Below are 20,781 nucleotides of genomic sequence, written 5' to 3'. Positions count from 1 at the left end.
AGGGAGAGGAGGAGGAGAAGGAGGAAGAACAGGAGCTGCTATCATGCGTTGTAGACGGAAGTACCTGTACAAGTGTCATACCATCGGTTCAGCGTGGGTGGCCTGAGGACAGGGGGGAGGAGGAAGAGGAGGAGGAGGAGGAGAGCATGGTCAGTCGTCATCTTGGTGAGGACACGGAAATGTTGCCCGTTACCAGTCTGGCACGCATGGCTGACTTTATGTTACGCTGCCTTAACTGTGACCCTCGCGTTGTCAAAATGTTGGGTGACAGTCATTACTGGTTGGTGACACTTGTAGACCCCCGCTACAAGGAGAACTTTCACTCTCTTATTCCTGAGGTGGAGAGGTCTACAAAAATGGGGCAGTACCAGAAGGCCCTTGCTGCAGAACTCTTAAAAAAATTCCCATCTGAACACGCTAGCGGCAGAGGTCACAGTTCGTTGCCCAACCAAGGCGTACAGGCGAGAGAGATGCAACTCCAATCCAGCAGAGGCAGGGGAACACTGTCAACGTTCTGGGACAGTTTTCTGACACCCGCCCAGCTTACAGGCCCTGAGGCGCGGGGTACTCTCACAAGGAGTGGAAAGTTTCAAAAGATGGTGAGGGAGTACCTTGCCGACCGTACAACCGTCCTCCGTGATTCCTCTGTGCCTTTTAATTATTGGGTATCCAAGCTGGACACTTGGAATGAACTCGCTCTGTACGCCTTGGAGGTCCTGGCCTGCCCTGCCGCTAGCGTGTTATCGGAGCGTATTTTTAGTGCCACTGGGGGAATTATAACTGATAAGCGCACTCGCCTGTCAACTGACAATGCTGACAAGCTGACCCTTATCAAAATGAACAAGGGCTGGATTGGGCCAGACTTCTCATCACCACCAAATGACAGCAGAGTAACATAAAGTCAAATCCACTGTGTTATTTCGGGAGGTGTATTCACATGCACCGCTTCACACCCACACATGGGTATACGCTTCCTCGTTTCGGCTGTTTTATCTTCTTATCCTCAGCCTCCACCACCACTATACCACCAGGGTGCCAGCATTGCAAGTTCCTCCGTCCTTATTTTTGGCAGCTTTTGCTTGCAAGGCATAAGCAAATACTATGGGACACCCACTCCCCAATAATGGGACTTATGTTTGTAATATGCTGTACTGCATGGCTCTTGTAAGGGGCATTGCAAGTTGCTCCGTCCTAATTTTTGGCAGCTTTCGCTTGGAAAGCATAAGCAAATACTATGGGAGACCCACTCCCCAATAATTGGACTTATGTTTGTAATATGCTGTACTGCATGGCTCTTGTAAGGGGCATTGCAAGTTGCTCCGTCCTAATTTTTGGCAGCTTTTGCTTGCAAGGCATAAGCAAATACTATGGGAGACCCACTCCCCAATAATGGGACTTATGTTTGTAATATGCTGTACTGCATGGCTCTTGCAAGGGGCATTGCAAGTTGATCCGTCCCAATTTTTGGCAGCTTTTGCTTGCAAGGCATAAGCAAATACTATGGGAGACCCACTCCATAATAATGGGACTTATGTTTGTAATATGCTGTACTGCATGGCTCTTGTAAGGGGCATTGCAAGTTGCTCTGTCCTAATTTTTGGCAGCTTTTGCTTGCAAGGCATAAGCAAATACTATGGGAGACCCACTCCCCAATAATGGGACTTATGTTTGTAATATGCTGTACTGCATGGCTCTTGCAAGGGGCATTGCAAGTTGCTCCGTCCCAATTTTTGGCAGCTTTTGCTTGCAAGGCATAAGCAAATACTATGGGAGACCCACTCCATAATAATGGGACTTATGTTTGTAATATGCTGTACTGCATGGCTCTTGTAAGGGGCATTGCAAGTTGCTCTGTCCTAATTTTTGGCAGCTTTTGCTTGCAAGGCATAAGCAAATACTATGGGAGACCCACTCCCCAATAATGGGACTTATGTTTGTAATATGCTGTACTGCATGTGACGCGCCCCCTGGGCCGTGTGTACACGTGTGTGGGATACCCGGTGCCGGGTCTCTGGGGTCTGTAGTCTCCGTGGCGGTGACCCGGTCCCGTGGCTCAGGCTGGTCAAACCAGTGGCAGTCTTTCTTAGGTTTTGAGGTTAATTGTCCGACTGCGCCACCCGTGGATTGCGGTCAGGGAGTACCACCGCTGCGAGGCAGACCGCTGAGGCTGGTGTTGTGTGCGCAGCAGAGAATGGGATAGCCTCAGGGCAGTGAGTGTGGATTATGGGGGTGATGGTGCACGAGCGCAGCAGGAACGACTCAGAGTTTTTGCAGTGCAGTTCAGCGTCTTTACCGATGATTATAAGGTAGACCCTCCCGGGAGTACTGGCTAGCATAAGAGGCCTGGTCAGTCTGTGAGCAAGCAGGAGTTCCCCTGGCCATGTGGAGTTGTAGACCTCCCCGTCTGTCTGCACTCTTCCTGGCTACCTTGCTGTAAGCGGGTAGAAGTAGCCCACGTCCCTGAGTGTACCGTGTAGTGCTCACCCATATGGCTGGTGACTTGGGGCCTTCTGTTAGCCTCCGCTCCACGACGGCGGTGCTGGTCCCTTGCTTGTGACTGAGCCTCCGGGCTTCTATGGCCACAGGACCTGAAATCCCCTGCCGGCTGGTTTCTGCTGCTGTATATATAAGTCCTCACAGCCTCGGACTCCTGTGTCCGGTTCCTATTGTCTTCTGCCAGGGCGAGCTCTGCTCAGCTTCCAGCCCCTGGTCTTTAGCTCCTAGCTCCTACAGAGCTCCTTGCTGTTACTTTCCCTTGCTCTCACTCTGACTCTGACTGTTCTCTGTTTTCTGACTCACTCAACCCTGCCCGAGATCCAGTTTATAAGGGCAGAATTCTCCCCTCCCAGGACTGGGGCAGGAGGATGTTGCATGTTTAAGGGATCCTGACCAGGAAACCTCCCACTTGCTCTCCGATGTAATATCTCTATTACTGTGGTGACCAGACCCCTGGGGTGCCACACATGGCTCTTGTAAGGGGCATTGCAGTTCCTCATAATTTTTGGAAAGCCTTCCATTCACTGCTTAGGCCAACAGTGCACAGGAGACCCAGTTGCTATAAATGGAAAAAAAGGTTTAGTTAATTCCCTCTGACCTCCATGTCATTTCCAAGGGGCATTGGAGTGCCTCGAAATTTTTGGTAGGCATTGCACTCACTGTATGCCCTATAACTGTGTAGCCGAACCGCTCCTTTTGTTACAGAAACATATCCTACAAGACATATCTGGTTGACTGGCCTGATATTGATGTGAATGGTCCCTGTTCCTCCTGCTCTTTCTCCTTTGCCACTACCTCATCCATCATTTATCACCTGAAGCTTTGTTTTAACGGGAGTCATAGAACTTGGATAGTAGCAGGAAAACATCCAGCAATCCTCGGAGGAGGTAGGATATGCGCCAAAACGCTGACCACCTCAGGCCTAGCCGCTACTACATACATGCGCTTGCATTACAACAAAACAAAGCAGATGCTAACTTCTATCATCCTCATCATGCTCCTCACCTTGGCACTCTCAACTCCCCTGATGGAGAAGCCAGGGCCCACCGGAGGGGTCTGATAGTCCGGTGGGCTCGGCCAATGCTGCCCTAAAGCAGGCCAGGCTAAGAAAAGTGTGGGAAAGGTTATCGGGACAAATAGGGGTGGCTGGGGACCGAGTATGGACACCCGGCCACCCCCTGGAGGCTGGGGAGCAAGCAGGGACACCCGGCCACCAGGCGGCTGGGGACTGAGTATGGATACCAGGTCGCCGACACAGCCATGGCGTGGTGGCCAGATTCCGCCTCCACATGCCTAAAAGGCCCAATTTAAAGTGCAAGCTAGCAAGCAGTATGGTATTGCAGCCTGGGGGTGGGTGGGTGGCAGGCTGCATACTTGCGCTTGCATTGCAAGGAATGGGAGAGGTACAATTGAACACTGCCCTGGGACAAGGACTTGAATGGGGATAGTTGCAAGTCTGCAATGACAGGTGCAAGGTGGGAGGCATCTTCGCATGTACCATGAACAGGGGTTTGGCATGCACACACTACAGCGGAATAGGCTCTCCTTCCTACTAAATGCACTGGGGAGGGCATAGGTAATGTCTTGGTATACGCGCTTAATCTTATGTATAAGGCACACCAGGTCAAATAGGGGCGGCTGGGGACTGAGTATGGATACCTCGCTGCCGAAGCAGCCATGAGGTAGTGGCCAGCTTCGGCCTCCTCCAAACTAAAAGGCCCCATTTCAAGTGCAAGCTAGCAGTATGGAATTGCAGTCTGGGGGTGGGTGGGTGGCAGGCTGCACACTTACACTTGCATTAAAAGAAAACATAGCAGATGCTAACTTCTGTCATCATCATCACGCTCCTCACCTTGGCACTCTCAACTCCACCGATGGAGAAGTCAGGGCCCACCGGAGGAGTCTGGTTCTCTGGTGGGCTCGTCCAATGCTGCCTAAAGCAGGCCGGGCTAAGAAAAGTGTGTAGGGGGATGTTCCAAGGAGAAATAGGGGCGGCTGGGGACCTTTTATGGACACCCGGCTGCCCCCAGGTGGCTGGGGACCGTGTGTGGACACCCGGCCGCGGGGTGGCTGGGGACCGAGTATGGACACCCGGCCGCCGGGCGGCTGGGGACTGAGTATGGATTCCAGCCCGCCAACACAGCCATGACGTGGTGGCCAGATTCCGCCTCCACATGCCTAAAAGGCCCAATTTCAAGTTCAAGCAAGCAAGCAGTATGGTATTGCAGTCTGGGGGTGGGTGGGTGGCAGGCTGCATACTTGCGCTTGTGTTGCAAGGAATGGGGGAGGTACAATTGAACACTGCCCTGGGACTAGAACTTGCATGGGGATAGTTGCAAGTCTGCATCTTCTGATGCGGCAAGGATCACTTATGATGGGCACACTTTTAGACAGTGACCTGGGAGTCAGAGATGCTTCCAGGGGTCTTCCCCATGCTGTTCCCATGTCTTTTCAGCACTTTATGCATGTATCACACAGCACATGGCCAGATAAGGTTGTAAAATGTTAAAATGACATTTCCCGTTGAATGCATTTGTCATAGTTGAAAGCAATACAAAAGTGCAAAAACGCATAAAAAATGCTACTTGCAGGCTTGATCACAGACATGCAGTTGTCGGGGTATGCCTCAGTTCACACTGACAGCTTTCTCCACCATATTGTAGTGTGACGATGTTCACACAATGCGATTTAACAGGCAGTGACCCCAGAATGTCCAACTTAAAGTCCAGTTTTTTATTGTCCAAAAAAACTCACACAGTGAAGTCAGCTTTATCCTCCGGATAGTAGCCGGGTTGTCCACAATAGTCTGTACAAACAAAACACCATTGCCGAGGGCGAATGCACTGCCTTATCACTCTGAGGAGTGTCAGAAGCTTTGCCTTCCTGGGGCTCTGTGTTCACTTCACCCAGTCCTTTATTGCACAGAGCCTCCTAACCAAAGACTGACACACCCAAACCTTTGCTGCTGGTTTTTAAAAGGAATCTGTGGCCATGAGCTGCTTGTAAGACCCGGCTGGAGGGAGTGAACCGCCCCACTTCCACCTGTAGTTTACTCCCAAAATAAAAGCCCATGCTGGGTTTTCTTAAAACCAACTTGGTCAAATAGCTTGACCAAGTCCAAACTTACTTTTATTTTGCACTGCAACCACAGCTGTGCCCGTGACTGCAATGCACTCCAGTGGGTTCAATATGCCTCTATGCGCATCATAGGAGATACATACCGTCCCTCGCATATGATCCCTCTCACTGCCTCACAATAAATATATGTATATATATATATATATATATATATATATATATATATATACATATATATATACACAGTGGGTATGGAAAGTATTCAGACCCCTTTAAATTTTTCACTCTTTGTTTCATTGCAGCCATTTGGTAAATTCTAAAAGGTTCATTTTTTTCTCATTAAAGTACACTCTGCACCCGATCTTGACTGAAAAAAACAGAAATGTTTTCAAATTTATTAAAAAAGAAAAACTGAAATATCACATGGTCATAAGTATTCAGACCCTTTGCTCAGACACTCATATTTAAGTCACCTGCTGTCCATTTCCTTGTGATCCTCCTTGAGATGGTTCTACTCCTTCATTGGAGTCCAGCTGTGTTTAATTAAACTGATAGGACTTGATTTGGAAAGGCACACACCTGTCTATATAAGACCTCACAGTGCATGTCAGACCAAATGAGAATCATGAGCTCAAAGGAACTGCCCAAGGAGCTCAGAGACAGAATTGTGGCAAGGCACAGATCTGGCCAAGGTTACAAAAGAATTTCTGCATTACCCAAGGTTCCTACGAGCACAGTGGCCTCCATAATCCTTAAATGGAAGAAGTTTGGGACCACCAGAAGTCTTCCTAGACCTGCCGTCCAGCCAAACCGAGCAATCGTGGGAGAAGAGCCTTGGTGAGAGAGGCAAAGAAGAACCCCAAGATCACTGTGGCTGAGCTCCAGAGATGCAGTAGGGAGATGGGAGAAAGTTCCACAAAGTCAACTATCACTACAGCCCTCCACCAGTTGGGCCTTTATGGCAGAGTGGCCCGACGGAAACCTCTCCTCAGTGCAAGACATATGAAAGCACACATAGAGTTTGCTCAAAAACACATGAAGGACTCTCAGACTATGAGAAATAAGATTCTCTGGTCTGATGAGACAAAGATAGAACTTTTTGGTGATAATTGTAAGCGGTCTGTGTGGACAAAACAGGCAGTGCTCATCACCTGCACAATACAATCCCAACAGTGAAACATGGTGGTGGCAGCATCAAGCTATGGGGGTGTTTTACTGCTACAGGGATATGATGACTGGTTGCAATTGAAGGAAACATGAATGCGGCCAAGTACAGAGATATCCTGGATGAAAACCTCTTCCAGAGTGCTCTGGACCTCAGACTTGGCTGAAGGTTCACCTTCCAACAAGACAATGACCCTAAGCACACAGCTAAAATAACAAAGGAGTGGCTTCAGAACAACTCTGACTAATCTTGACTGGCCCAGCCAGAGCCCTGACCTAAACCCAATTGAGCATCTCTGGCGAGACCTGAAAATGGCTGTCCACCAACATTCACCATCCAACCTGACAGAACTGGAGAGGATCTGCAAGGAAGAATGGCAGAGGATCCTCAAATCCAGGTGTGAAAAACTTGTTGCAATGAAATAAAGAGTGAAAAATCTAAAGGCGTACACTCTGCACCCCATCTTGACTGAAAAAATACATAAATGTAGAAATTTTTGCAAATTTATTAAAAAAGAAAAACTGAAATTTCACATGGTCATAAGTATTCAGACCCTTTGCTCAGTATTGAGTAGAAGCACCCTTTTGAGCTAGCACAGCCATGAGTCTTCTTGGGAATGATGCAACAAGTTTATATATACAGTTATATGAAAAAGTTTGGGCACCCCTATTAATCTTAAGCTTAATGTTTTATAAAAATTGGTGTTTTTGCAACAGCTATTTCAGTTTGATATATGTAATAACTGTTGGACACAGTAATGTTTCTGCCTTGAAATGAGGTTTATTGTACTAACAGAAAATGTGCAATCTGCATTCAAACAAAATTTGACAGGTGCATAAGTATGGGCACCCTTATCATTTTCTTGTTTTAAATACTCCTACCTACTTTTTACTGACTTATTAAAGCACTTTTTTTGGTTTTGTAACCTCATTGAGCTTTGAACTTCATAGCCAGGTGTATGCAATCATGAGAAAAGCTACTTAAAGTGGCCACTTGCAAGTTGTTCTCCTGTTTGAATCTCCTCTGAAGAGTGGCATCATGGGCTCCTCAAAACAACTGTCAAATGATCTGAAAACAAAGATTATTCAACATAGCTGTTCAGGGGAAGGATACAAAAAGCTGTCTCAGAGATTTAACCTGTCAATTTCCACTGTGAGGAACATAGTAAGGAAATGGAAGAACACAGGGACAGTTCTTGGCAGGCCAAGAAAAACATCAGAAAGGCAGAGAAGAAGAATGGTGAGATCAGTCAAGGACAATCCTCAGACCACCTCCAGAGAGCTGCAGCATCAACTTGCTGCAGATGGTGTCCCTGTGCATCGGTCAACTATACAATGCACTTTGCACAAGGAGAAGCTGTATGGGAGAGTGATGCGAAAGAAGCCGTTTCTGCAAGCACGCCACAAACAGAGTCGGCTGAGGTATGCAAAAGCACATTTGGAGAAGCCAATTTCTTTTTGGAAGAAGGTCCTGTGGACTGATGAAACCAAGATTGAGTTGTTTGGTCATACAAAAAGGCGTTATGCATGGCGGAAAAAAAACACAGCATTCCAAGAAAAACACTTGCTACCCACAGTAAAATTTGGTGGAGGTTCCATCATGCTTTGGGGCTGTGTGGCCAATGCCGGCACCGGGAATCTTGTTAAAGTTGAGGGACGCATGGATTCCACTCAGTATCAGCAGATTCTTGACAATAATGTTCAAGAATCAGTGACAAAGTTGAAGTTACGCAGGGGATGGATCTTTCAGCAAGACAATGATCCAAAACACCGCTCCAAATCTACTCAGGCATTCATGCAGAGGAACAATTACAAAGTTCTGGAATGGCCATCTCAGTCCCCAGACCTGAATATCATTGAACATCTGTGGGATCATTTGAAGAGGGCTGTCCATGCTCGGCGACCATCAAACTTAACTGAACTGGAATTGTTTTGTAAAGAGGAATGGTCAAAAATACCTTCATCCAGGATCCAGGAACTCATTAAAAGCTACAGGAAGCGACTAGAGGCTGTTATTTTTGCAAAAGGAGGATCTACTAAATATTAATGTCACTTTTCTGGTGAGGTGCCCATACTTATGCACCTGTCAAATTTTGTTTGAATGCAGATTGCACATTTTCTGTTAGTACAATAAACCTCATTTCAAGGCAGAAACATTACTGTGTCCAACAGTTATTACATATATAAAACTGAAATAGCTGTTGCAAAAACACCAATTTTTATAAAACGTTAAGCTTAAGATTAATAGGGGTGCCCAAACTTTTTCATATAACTGTATAAATATATACACCCTATTTTTCAAACTATAAGACACACCTAGGTTTTAGAGGAGGAGATTAGAAAAAAAATGTAATCAAAAAATGTGGTCATGACGCACTATTATGGGGATGAGTCTGCTGCAGACACTGTTATAGGGGTAATGTCCCCCAATTCTGTACTAATATACCCCATTCTCGTATATATGGCCCCCTTCCTAACCCTGGTATGCATGGTCCCTTAATCCCCTTCCTGGTGTGCATGGTCAACTAATCCCCATTATCCCCTGGTATGCATGCCCCCCATTGCCATCATGGTATCCAAGGCCCCCCATCCCCATCCTGGTATCCATGGCCCCCCATCCCCATCCTGGTAAGTATGGCCCCCCATCCCCATTCTGGTAAGCATGGCCCCCCATTCCCATTCTGGTAAGCATGCCCCCCCCATCCTGGTAAGCATGGCCCCTCATCCTGGTATATATGGCCCCCCCATCCCCAACCCTGGTATGCATGGCCCCCATCCCTATCCTGGTATGCATGGCCCCCTTCTGTCACGCAGGGTGTTGGAAAGACTTAGTGCCACACAGAGGGAAGAGAGAAAGGAAGCCCAGACACTAGGGAAAAGGGGGAGTGGAGACCTCCTAGTCTGGTCTAGTGTCACCCTGTCTCAACTACCATCCCTATATTGGCTCTTCAACAATCGCTGCACGCGTGCCTCGCTCTAACTTTCCATGGCGTATGGCTAAGGCTAGGGAAGGGAGGAGATGAGCACTAGTCAATCTCCACTAAACTCAATAGACAACAAGGGTATACAAACAGGGGGATTGCTTAGCTTTAGACGACTCCAGAGAAATGCGCACATGGCCTCAAGCTCCAGAGAGTATGAAGTACTGCTCTTGCTAAAGCCTCACAAGTAGTAAGGAATATCGCCGACACCTCCCTCTCAGACACACCAGGTATTTATACACTCAGGCCAGGGAGCTAATTAGCCAGAGGGAGGTAGTCGCTGGGTCCTAGAGACAGCCAGCCTCTAAGAAGATGTCTGTAATGCCAAACATAGAGATCTCCTGCAACCAACTGCAGGGTGACTGTCTGTCACCTCTGACACTCGTGACACCATGACTGCACACATGAAAAAAATAAACACTTCTACTCACCTTCCTTCCCTCTGCTCCAGTGCTGCATCCTGTTCTGCCAGCAGTTGATCTCAGCATCCTAGCAGCACATGATGTCACTGCCATGTGCCCTCACACTCTGATATCAGCTGCGGGGATATTCACTCCTCTCCACACAGGGACTATGGACATGGAGAGGAGTGAATATTCATTTTCTTTAATAGCGCACACTGTCAATCGCAGCCGCGGCTTCCTGATGCGGCTCAGTGATCCTACTAAAAAGAATGAATATTCACTCCTCTTTATGCCCATGAGAGTTGAGAGGAGTGAATATTTATTCTCTCTAATAGCAGGCAGACTAAATAACTGAGCCTCTGCAGGAGCAGCGGCCGCTGCTGACAGTGTGCGTTATTAAAGAAAATTAATATTCACTCTTCTCCACTCCCATGGGCGTGGAGAGGACTGAATATTCTTTCTGTTTAGTAGCCGGCACACAGGATCGCTAAGCCGCAGCAGGCAGTTACTGTCTGTGCCCCGCTCCTCTGCCGCCGCTCCCCTCCACCCCACCATCCACAATGTATTATCCGGACTATAAGACGCACCCCTCATTTTCCTCCAAAATTTTGGAGGAAAAATGTGCGTCTTATAGTTTGAAAAATACGTACATATATGAACACCAAGTGTTGGATATTTTTAACTACACATTACGAAAAAGTTTGGTGACTTTCATATTATAGTTTTCTGCAAGTAAAAGAAATAATGAATTTCCCAATAGAGGTCTGTTTTATAATGAGTCCAACAGAAAAGAGATCTGTGTTACTCTATAAATGTTCAGTGTTTTGAGCCAAAGCCAGAAGTATATTCAAATGGAATGGAAAAAATAACTTGTACTTCTCCTGCTTGTGGAATTCATTTCTAGCTCTGGCTAAAATAACTGCATCAAAAACTACCGTTGTGTTTAAAAAAAACAGTCAGATATTATGATTAGGCCACGGCCCCACTATCAGTATTTGGTCAATATTCGGTCAGTATTTTTTCTCAGGAGTGGGAGCCAAAACCTGGAGTGGTTGATAAATGCAGAATTTGTGACTTGTTTCTATTGAACCTTTTCTCTGATTGTTCCACTCCTGGTTTTGGCTCCCACTCCTGAGAAAAAATACTGACCGAATACGGACCAAATACTGATAGTGGGGCCGTGGCCTAAGTGTTAAAAGTGAACACTATGTTAATGATGTGTATAATGCAAGTTTTATGCTAATCAGTCTAAAATAAAAAAAACTACATTGGTATGTTGGTCTGGCAGGTTATTATTATTAACGCACTCAGCATGGAATGGGAACGAATGTGTTCACCACTTATGGTTTACAAGCAAGTTTTATTAGAAAATGAGTCCAGAGTCCAGATATCTTACTGAATGTTGATGTCATTGAGACACATATTGCTGCAATTATCCTACACATAGGGGCCAATTCATCAAAGCGTTATTGCCATAAAAGTGGTGTAAAAGTGGTGCAAAAGCTTTAAAAAGTCACAATTTTTTTGTGCAACACGGAGTTGCACCAACATTTTGTGACTTGGCATTTTCATGTCATTTTGAATAACTCTGCCACAATGGGTTGACCTGGGGAGGAGCTGGCCATGCTCACCCGTACAATTAATCAAAATGGATAGCGTCTTGTATGGCAGAAATCCTACTACTGTAGCATTTCTGGTGTGGCATACAGAGGTGCACGTAACTGTCACGGGTGTGTCAGAGATGACAGTGTAGAACCATGAGGACTCGGCTGCTACAGGGGTATTGCACCTCACTCCAGAGGTGTGGTATTCCACTCCCGGGTAAGGATGGAGTGTGGGACTGAGCTCAGTAGGCTGCATGCACTACATACATCCCATTTCCGGGGGACAGAACTACGGTGCTCCCACCAAGTATATGTGCAGGTACGACAGCGTCTGTCCCTGGCTGGAGTGGGAGGGGGGTGGAACATCCCAGTAGTGTAGGGGCAGATAGGGGGAGTACTCTGGGTAAAGCTAGGAGCTCATTGGGTGCTAGTCACCTGGGCTCACACATAGAGGGAGTATATATGGTGGGCACCATCTTAGGACAGGGTCTTTTGAGCAGGGGAGCTCAGCCAGGAGGGCTGACTGGGAGCTGTGGCTCCAGTTGGGCCCAGCTCCAGAGCCAAGCCTGCGGAGGAGAGAGGAGAAAGAAAGGCCCAGAGTGGAAGACCAGAGGGAACCCTAAGAACCCAGAATCAGACCAAAAAGGGTGAAGGGTTGGCGGACACGGGTACCGGAACCCGAACTGGTGGAGGCCACTTATCCTCAGCCAGGAACCGGAGGTCGTGGTCAAGATTTGCCACGACCCTCACCAAATCCACCAGAAAGGCACACCAAGCATAGGGTCAGGGAACCCAGAGGAGGTTTGACCACTAAGAGACCCGAGGGAGCCGGCCAAAGGTGGATCCCTGGTGGGAATGGCCAGAGACAGAGAGGGAGAAGGGAGCTCAGGACCACGCTCCAGAACTGCCTGGGGGTTAGCCGAGTCCAGGACCTGGTGGACGCAGCACGGCTCGGGTGGTCACTCAAGGCCAGAGTGACTGAGAGAACACTTGTGAGTAAAACCCCTGAAACTGCATCTCCTGACTCTGACTCTTCTTACTGCACCGTCACAACCCCCCTCATCTTCACCTGCTGCCCTGAGGCCATACCCCTCCCGTTGGGGGTTATACCACCACGCTGCACATCCTTATACACCTGGCCTCAGTGGACTGTTCTGCAGCGGCGGCTTCAAAGCCGCACTCAACAGGTGGCGTAGTCGATCAAGTTAACATCTACTGCCATAGACTGCCACTTAGTTTGACACCCTGGGCACGGACCGGGTCACCGCCACAAGGACTACTACCCCTACCCAGATCCGGCTCCGGGTATCCCCTGAACATGGCCCAGGGGGTGCGTCAACTTTGGCGTAGTCGGCAGGATAACGTGCCCGCAACCACCGGGTACTGCGTGCCTGAAGAAAAGTTTATCTGTACCGTAAAAAGAAGTCTCCCGCCAATTCCGGAGGGTCCCCGCCATCGGACGCCATCACGGGTCATTTCCCGCCGGTTGCCCGCCATCTGCAGCTTTTTCCCGCCATCCACAGAGTTTCCCGCCACTGGGAGACGATTCCCGCCATCTGGGAAGATTTCCCGCCCTGGCAGAGCGGACGCCATTATGGGCGTGCCAGAGGGTGGCAAGAGGCCACCTCCCATCGTGGGCCAGGACCAAGAATGGCGCCAAAAACGAAGACCGCCCCCACCAGCAGAGACTGCAATGATTGAGATGTCCATCAGCGTGGGGGGTCGGCCCCTGGAACTGACAATCACCAAGTTGCCCCAGGACCGCCCTCAATGGGGGCGGATACAGAACAAAAGAGCGAAGATGGGTGCAGCCTGGAGGAGTCTGGAGGAGCCGTACCCGGAGATGGAGGGAGAGGCAGGCAGCACCGACCCTGTGGTCAGGAGCCTGATGCAAGCCACCACCCCACAAGACCTGGTGGAGATCCTGGCACAGCTCCCCCGAGACCGGGAGCGTGCACAGACCGCGCTGGAGGGCCTCGCACGGAGGATGGCCCAGGTGCAGCGAGAAACGCTGACGGAATGGAGCAGGGAGATGGCCCAGCAGGCTGGAACCCGCCAGCGGAGCACACCACCCGCAACGAGGAGCACGCCTGCCCCTGAAGAGGATGCAGAAGGGACGGAGGCCGGAGACGACGCCGCAGAGGGAGCTGAAGAGACGGAGGCAAGTAAAGGGGACGTCACTACCCCAAGCCCAGCCTCCGTAAGCCTACCCCCGCTCCCCGTCGCAGAGCCCGAAATCCCACCGATCGTGCCCGTTGCCGCACCGCTACCGCTCCAGACTAGGCCCCAAGCAGGAGCCGCGACCACGCCCCTTGTGACGTCACGCGCCTCAACCCTGAGCGCTGCCAAGCAGGAGACGCCACCGGCCTGGTCGCAGGGCCGAGTGCCCCCGGGCGCCGCAGTACCAACAGCGCCCTCTACTGAGCCACCGGCCTGGTCGCAAAGTCAAGTACCCCCGGGCGCCGCCGTCTTCACGGTGCCCTTTACCTTCAGGGTACCCCAAGCCTGGTCGCAAGGCCTAGTGATCCCGGGTGCCGCTGCCACCACCGCGCCCTCAACCTCCACAGTGCCGCACCTGGGTGAAGACTTGGTAACCCAGCATATTTGCCCGGATGGGCAGCCTTTTGAGTGGCCACCGGAGTACTACCATCCCCGACTCCGGAAGGAAAGGCCCCTGGATGAGCCCCTGATCCCGGCTCCGGTGCCCGCCAAGATCACCCCACTCTCGCTGGAGGAAGCGCAGTTTGCGTGGGACCCCACTGAAGGAGACCTCATCGGGTTCACTCAAGAGACCCGGGCGGCTGCAGCGGAGCGTGCAGAGTGCTGCCGGCAGCAGTTAGAGGTTTTCGACCGGGAACGGCGAGAGAGGCAGGTCCGCGAGGAGCGGCTGCAAGTGAAGAGTGCAGAGCAGAAGAGCCGGACCCGACGGAACCCCCGTGCAGCTCACGGTCCCCGTGCCACCGGGACTGTAATCAAATTCCAACTGCAGCACGGTTGGGGCTTCATCCGGGATCACCACACGCCAGGCGACGTCTTCGTGACCCGCAGAGATGTCGAGTCCCACCTGCCGGAGGGACACAGAGGTCGTGACCTATACCTGGGTGATGAGGTCACCTTTACCCGGCACCAATGTGCCAAAGGACCCTATGCCCTTCATGTACACCGGTTGACAGAGGAAGAGCTGAGGTGTCAGGAGGAGCAAGAGGACCCGGACGGGTCTGAAGAACACAGGGAGGAAGCATCAGGAGGACGCCATTATTAGAGTACGGTAAAAAAGAACTGTACATAGTTATCCGTAAGGGTATAAGAACTGCTGCTAATTTAAATATGTTCCCCGTTGGGACAAGTGTGAACTTAAACCCGTGAGTCCCCTATCCCTTAACAGGCTGAGGACTGTGAACAGCCATTCCTTTTCCCCACTGGCCGAGGACTGAGAGCGGCCACCTCCCCTTGTATATAGTTGCACTTTCTAAGGCGCCCCCTACTGGTTTTATAGGAAACTGTTGTTCTTGAACTGACTGTTGCACTTTTACCTGGTCACAAGCGCACAGTGGCCAGTAACTCAAAGAACATTATTATGAAAGAGTTTTATATGAAAGAAAAAGTTTATCTTGTTTAAGTCTGATAATGTTATAGTGTTTTATACCTGTTGTGTATGTTTTTGCAAAAATTTTGTATGTTTTATTATGTTTTGCTCTTTTACAGCCCGAGGACGTGCTGTGATTTACCAGGGGGGAATGTAGCACCCTGAGGACTCGGCTGCTACAGGGGTATTGCACCTCACTCCAGAGGTGTGGTATTCCACTCCCGGGTAAGGATGGAGTGTGGGACTGAGCTCAGTAGGCTGCATGCACTACATACATCCCATTTCCGGGGGACAGAACTACGGTGCTCCCACCAAGTATATGTGCAGGTACGACAGCGTCTGTCCCTGGCTGGAGTGGGAGGGGGGTGGAACATCCCAGTAGTGTAGGGGCAGATAGGGGGAGTACTCTGGGTAAAGCTAGGAGCTCATTGGGTGCTAGTCACCTGGGCTCACACATAGAGGGAGTATATATGGTGGGCACCATCTTAGGACAGGGTCTTTTGAGCAGGGGAGCTCAGCCAGGAGGGCTGACTGGGAGCTGTGGCTCCAGTTGGGCCCAGCTCCAGAGCCAAGCCTGCGGAGGAGAGAGGAGAAAGAAAGGCCCAGAGTGGAAGACCAGAGGGAACCCTAAGAACCCAGAATCAGACCAAAAAGGGTGAAGGGTTGGCGGACACGGGTACCGGAACCCGAACTGGTGGAGGCCACTTATCCTCAGCCAGGAACCGGAGGTCGTGGTCAAGATTTGCCACGACCCTCACCAAATCCACCAGAAAGGCACACCAAGCATAGGGTCAGGGAACCCAGAGGAGGTTTGACCACTAAGAGACCCGAGGGAGCCGGCCAAAGGTGGATCCCTGGTGGGAATGGCCAGAGACAGAGAGGGAGAAGGGAGCTCAGGACCACGCTTCAGAACTGCCTGGGGGTTAGCCGAGTCCAGGACCTGGTGGACGCAGCACGGCTCGGGTGGTCACTCAAGGCCAGTGTGACTGAGAGAACACTTGTGAGTAAAACCCCTGAAACTGCATCTCCTGACTCTGACTCTTCTTACTGCACCGTCACAACCCCCCTCATCTTCACCTGCTGCCCTGAGGCCATACCTCTCCCGTTGGGGGTTATACCACCACGCTGCATATCCTTATACACCTGGCCTCAGTGGACTGTTCTGCAGCGGCGGCTTCAAAGCCGCACTCAACGGGTGGCGTAGTCGATCAAGTTAACATCTACTGCCATAGACTGCCACTTAGTTTGACACCCTGGGCACGGACCGGGTCACCGCCACAAGGACTACTACCCCTACCCAGATCCGGCTTCGGGTATCCCCTGAACATGGCCCAGGGGGTGCGTCAACAGACAGTCATCCTGCAGTGGTTTTCAGGGGATCTCCATGTTTGGCAATGTAGACAGCTGCCTAGATAGGAGGCTGTCTTTAGGACCCAGCGACTACCTCTCTCTGGCCTGGGTGTATATATACCCGATCTCTCCAGGTGGGCATCGCCGTTTATACTCATTTCTACTTGGAGCTTGTCTGAAGCAGCACCACGTCCTCTCTGGAGTCTTGAGGCCATGTGCCCTGTTGGTGTTTCTTCTAAAGCTAAGTTGTTATTCCCCTGTGTTGTCTTCCCCTTTTGTCTTTAGAGTGCTAGCGGAGGTTGACTAATGCTCATCTCCTTCCATCCCCAGCTATAGCCTTACGCCAGGGATTGTAGGGCGAGGCACGTGATCGGCTGCGGAGGCTGCATAGGGACGTTAGGGGGAGACAGGGTGATGCTAGTCCAGATTAGGAGGTCACCTCTTCCCCCTTTCCCTAGTGTCTGGGCTCCCTTTCCCCTCTGTGGTGCAGTCACACATGGTGTGACTCTCTGTGTTGCACTCACACCTGGCGTGACAGCCACTCAAAAAGTGCCAAATTTATTAATTGATGTGCCCTCTTAATAAATTTGGTGACTCTTGTACTTCATAAAGACGTAGCACAACTGTACACTATGTCAGTCTTTATGAATCGGCCCCATAGAGTAAATTATGACAAAGATCATCTTTTAAAATTTATAATGACCAATAAATACTACATGAGATACTTAGACTATAACAGTTAAATGTATTTTGTAGTTCTGATGGAGACTTTTCATCTGAACTTGCTTTTCCTGGGCAGGAAAGAGACTTCTGGAGTACTCAGCAATGTTGTGGTTAACACAATTGTAATATTAATAACTTTTAACAGAAGAGCACAAACCAGCTTTTATGCAATTATACTCATACTGTACATCACTGTGAGAACATACTCTACAGTACTGGAAGATTCATATTTCTTATTACGATAATCAAGGAGAACATTTTTTAATATCAGAAAGAAAGTGTCCACCTAAGTTAATTATTACACTGCTCTTTACCTTACCTGACCTCTTCAGAAACTGAAGTGATCTTAAGAACCTCAAGGTTCCTCACATTCTCTTTTTCTGACTTCTGGAAGTTTAGTATTATTTGTAGCCCTATACATTTTGTTAATTTGATTAGGGACATTACAGCCAACTGGAAGGAAAACATTTCCCACAATTCCCTTATGATCAAGTCTGTGGTGGCCTGCTTTACTTTCCATGGAGCTGCTTGCAGTGAGTCTACGTTATTAGAACAAGATGACATAGAATTTCATGCTTGTATATAAAAGGTTTACCTTATTTTGCACTTCAGCGCAAGAGCAAATTCTTTAATTACGGTAACTTATTCATTGTTTTTGTGTCTGCTTTGTATTTGTCTTGATGTGTGTTTGTTTGTCCTATCTGCTATCTATCTGCTATAATGCTGCTGTGATCTATAAACACATACTCTACGACTAAGGGCTTCGGCCAGAAACGCGTCAGAGAAAGATGACAATATTATTTTAATGTATGGATATCCCTACCCCCTACCGTTGTTTTTAACAGGATGGAATAAAGATCGATTTATTATGACATTTATGCCTTGTTGATCCCTCTCTTTTTCCTTGTGGATGTACAGGAGGTCAACGGATCAGGACCCAGCAATTCAATTAAGGAGCTACCACATAATATACTACACGGTAAGGCTTTTTCTACTTTTTTCTATATCTGCTTTCCAGTCCTAATAAATGGAATTCCTGGTCAACACATTACGTTAACACATCTGATGCCATATCTTACTAGAGGGTCACCATCTTAGGTTTAGTTATAATAGTCTAAGTTCACATTTCTTAAAGGGAACATGTCAACATGTTATCATAAAATAACCCTTTCCAACATCTGCCATACATGTATGGCACAAGTCGTGTCTCTCCCTTCAGCGCAAGCTGATCTGTAGAGCTGTCATATGCCCCTAATATCCGCGGGTGGAATCGCGGAAGGACATCATAAGTCCTGCCCATCGGCACCTGTGTCACATCACCGTGGGTTGCTGATGGGTTGACATGACAACCTGGGTTCTGCAGGAGACCCCGGCTGTTGCCGGGAGGTTATGAGCGCCGCCCAGCGTTTTTCCATATCACATGCAGTTATCAAATTGGCCACAAAACCTAATGCTAGACTCAATAACCCCTCTATTGTAGAGTTCACAATAGCAGATGTTCACATATCACCTCCACACCTTCCTTTTACTATAAATTTTGCCTAGGTGACGAGTATGGCCAGAAAATAATTCTATAAAAGTCAGAGCTAGTCTATTACTGGCTTTGTCCTTGTAAAGGCTGAAAAGCACAGAAAGTATAAACCTAATATAAGGCTTAGTGGCCAGTGTGAAAATTGCAAGATTTCTGACGTTCTTTTATATAGAGATATGGAGAACTAATAAAACGCGTAAAAAAGGGCATTATCTGGTGACACGTAGCCTTTAATAGCCTCTGCACTGAAGCAGACATGCAACTATAGCATTATGCAGATACTAGCCCCTCATGATGGATTTGGCATCTACCATTTTCTGGCTTTATAAAGTCAGAACTGTCCCCCTGTGGAAATAAAGGGAAATTAAGTAGGTGGAAGGTGTACTTAAATTTTTGGCTATGTCAAGAGTGCACCAAGCACCTGTACTTGGCTTAAACAGACATTCTGTGCTGACAGCTGACAGACTTCCTTTAAAAGTGCAAAAATTACATGCCACCCAAAAGAAGGGTGAAACTAAATATAAATGAGAAGAGTATGATGTTTATGAAGCCTTTAACATGTACATTTACCCTGTAGCTGTGGGTGCTGGTAGGGTATATGCCCATGGTGCTAGGTGGCTTATGAAGTGCTAATGAGAAGCTACTACAATGGAAGACAAACAGTCCTTAAAGAGGTTTTCCAACTAAACAAAAGTTCATTTTAATCAATAGATCTTGGAATAATAATAACTTCCACAGTTGGATGTGTTTAAATAAAATGTTCCTGTGCTGAGATAATCTTATAAATGTGCCCCTCCTGTGTACTATGTAATGTCTGTGTCTGACCGTACAGGAACATGGTCTGATCATACCACAGCTCCTGGGCAGGGGGGACGCAAAAGAGTATACAGACATTACAGTAGGGGATTACAGCTGATTCTTTCTTTGAAGTAAAACATTGTTTAAAACCAGGCTGTAATGTCTGCATACTCTTTTGCTTCTTCCCCTGCCCAGGAGATGTGGTATGATCAGACCATGTTCCTGTACGATCAGACACAGCCATTACACAGTACACAGCAGGGACACATTTATAAGATTATCTCAGCACAGGAACATTTTATTTAACCACATCCAATTGTGGAAGTTATTATTATTCTATGATCCATTGAGTAAAATCAACTTTCGTTCGTGGGAAAACCCCTTTAAGTCCTTACTTTACCTTCTACCTACCTTTCTAAACTTAGCTTTTTATAGAAATAAAAAATACACTAAAGTAAATCATAGAACCAAAATAAATTGTGATCTAATTGATTAAATAGGATAATTAACTACAATACCCAGATCATAAAAGGATATTTTCTTCTATTTCCCATGCAATTTTCTCACAGTTAGCTCCAAAAGTTTTAAAGTCATCTGAAATCAGATATATGACAGAATGTTAACATATATGTACACGATACCTTGTCTTACTTGTGTCAGGGCTCGGATGACATCCGAGTGCTATCTGATTTTCACAGACTGACAGAATGGAGAAGATGCAGACAATTTTTTACTTCACAACCGAAAAAAATCGGATTACACTCTGATCAAACTTTGCTCAGAATTTGATCAGAGTGTGATTAGTATAATCGGAATGATTTTTTTCGGATGAGAGAAAAACAGTCATGTGACCCTAGTAGTGATGATCGAGCGTGATCGTTTAACCCTTTAAATGAGCATGCTCGGGTACTCGCCGAGTAGTTTCAGCGTGCTCGGCATTTCAGTAACAGCCGCCACGGCTGCATATATCACATCTGTTAGACAGCTGTGACACATGCAAGGATAGCCTGTCAAATAGGCTATCCCTGCATGTGTCACACCTGGCTAACAGATGTGACACATGCAG

At 48.2% G+C, this 20,781-nt stretch overlaps 1 protein-coding gene across 7 annotated transcripts in view; it reads right to left on the bottom strand.

The window, feature by feature from the left end:
• The window catches only part of LOC141220357 (transcription elongation factor A protein 3-like), a 166,680-nt gene that overhangs the window by 49,968 nt on the left and 95,931 nt on the right, over positions 1–20,781 (bottom strand). For all 7 annotated transcript variants that reach the window (XM_073666285.1, XM_073666299.1, XM_073666307.1 and 4 more), the window contains one exon: positions 20,253–20,309. In XM_073666285.1, the coding sequence (XP_073522386.1) occupies positions 20,253–20,309 (57 nt within the window). The remainder of the gene's footprint in view (positions 1–20,252; positions 20,310–20,781) is intronic.

The sequence above is a fragment of the Phyllobates terribilis genome, unplaced genomic scaffold (genome assembly GCF_046119375.1).
Source record: "Phyllobates terribilis strain yellow unplaced genomic scaffold, ASM4611937v1 Scaffold_2__4_contigs__length_985480577, whole genome shotgun sequence".
NCBI classification, from domain to species: domain Eukaryota; kingdom Metazoa; phylum Chordata; class Amphibia; order Anura; family Dendrobatidae; genus Phyllobates; species Phyllobates terribilis.
This window is presented reverse-complemented; position numbering and strand designations above follow the sequence as displayed.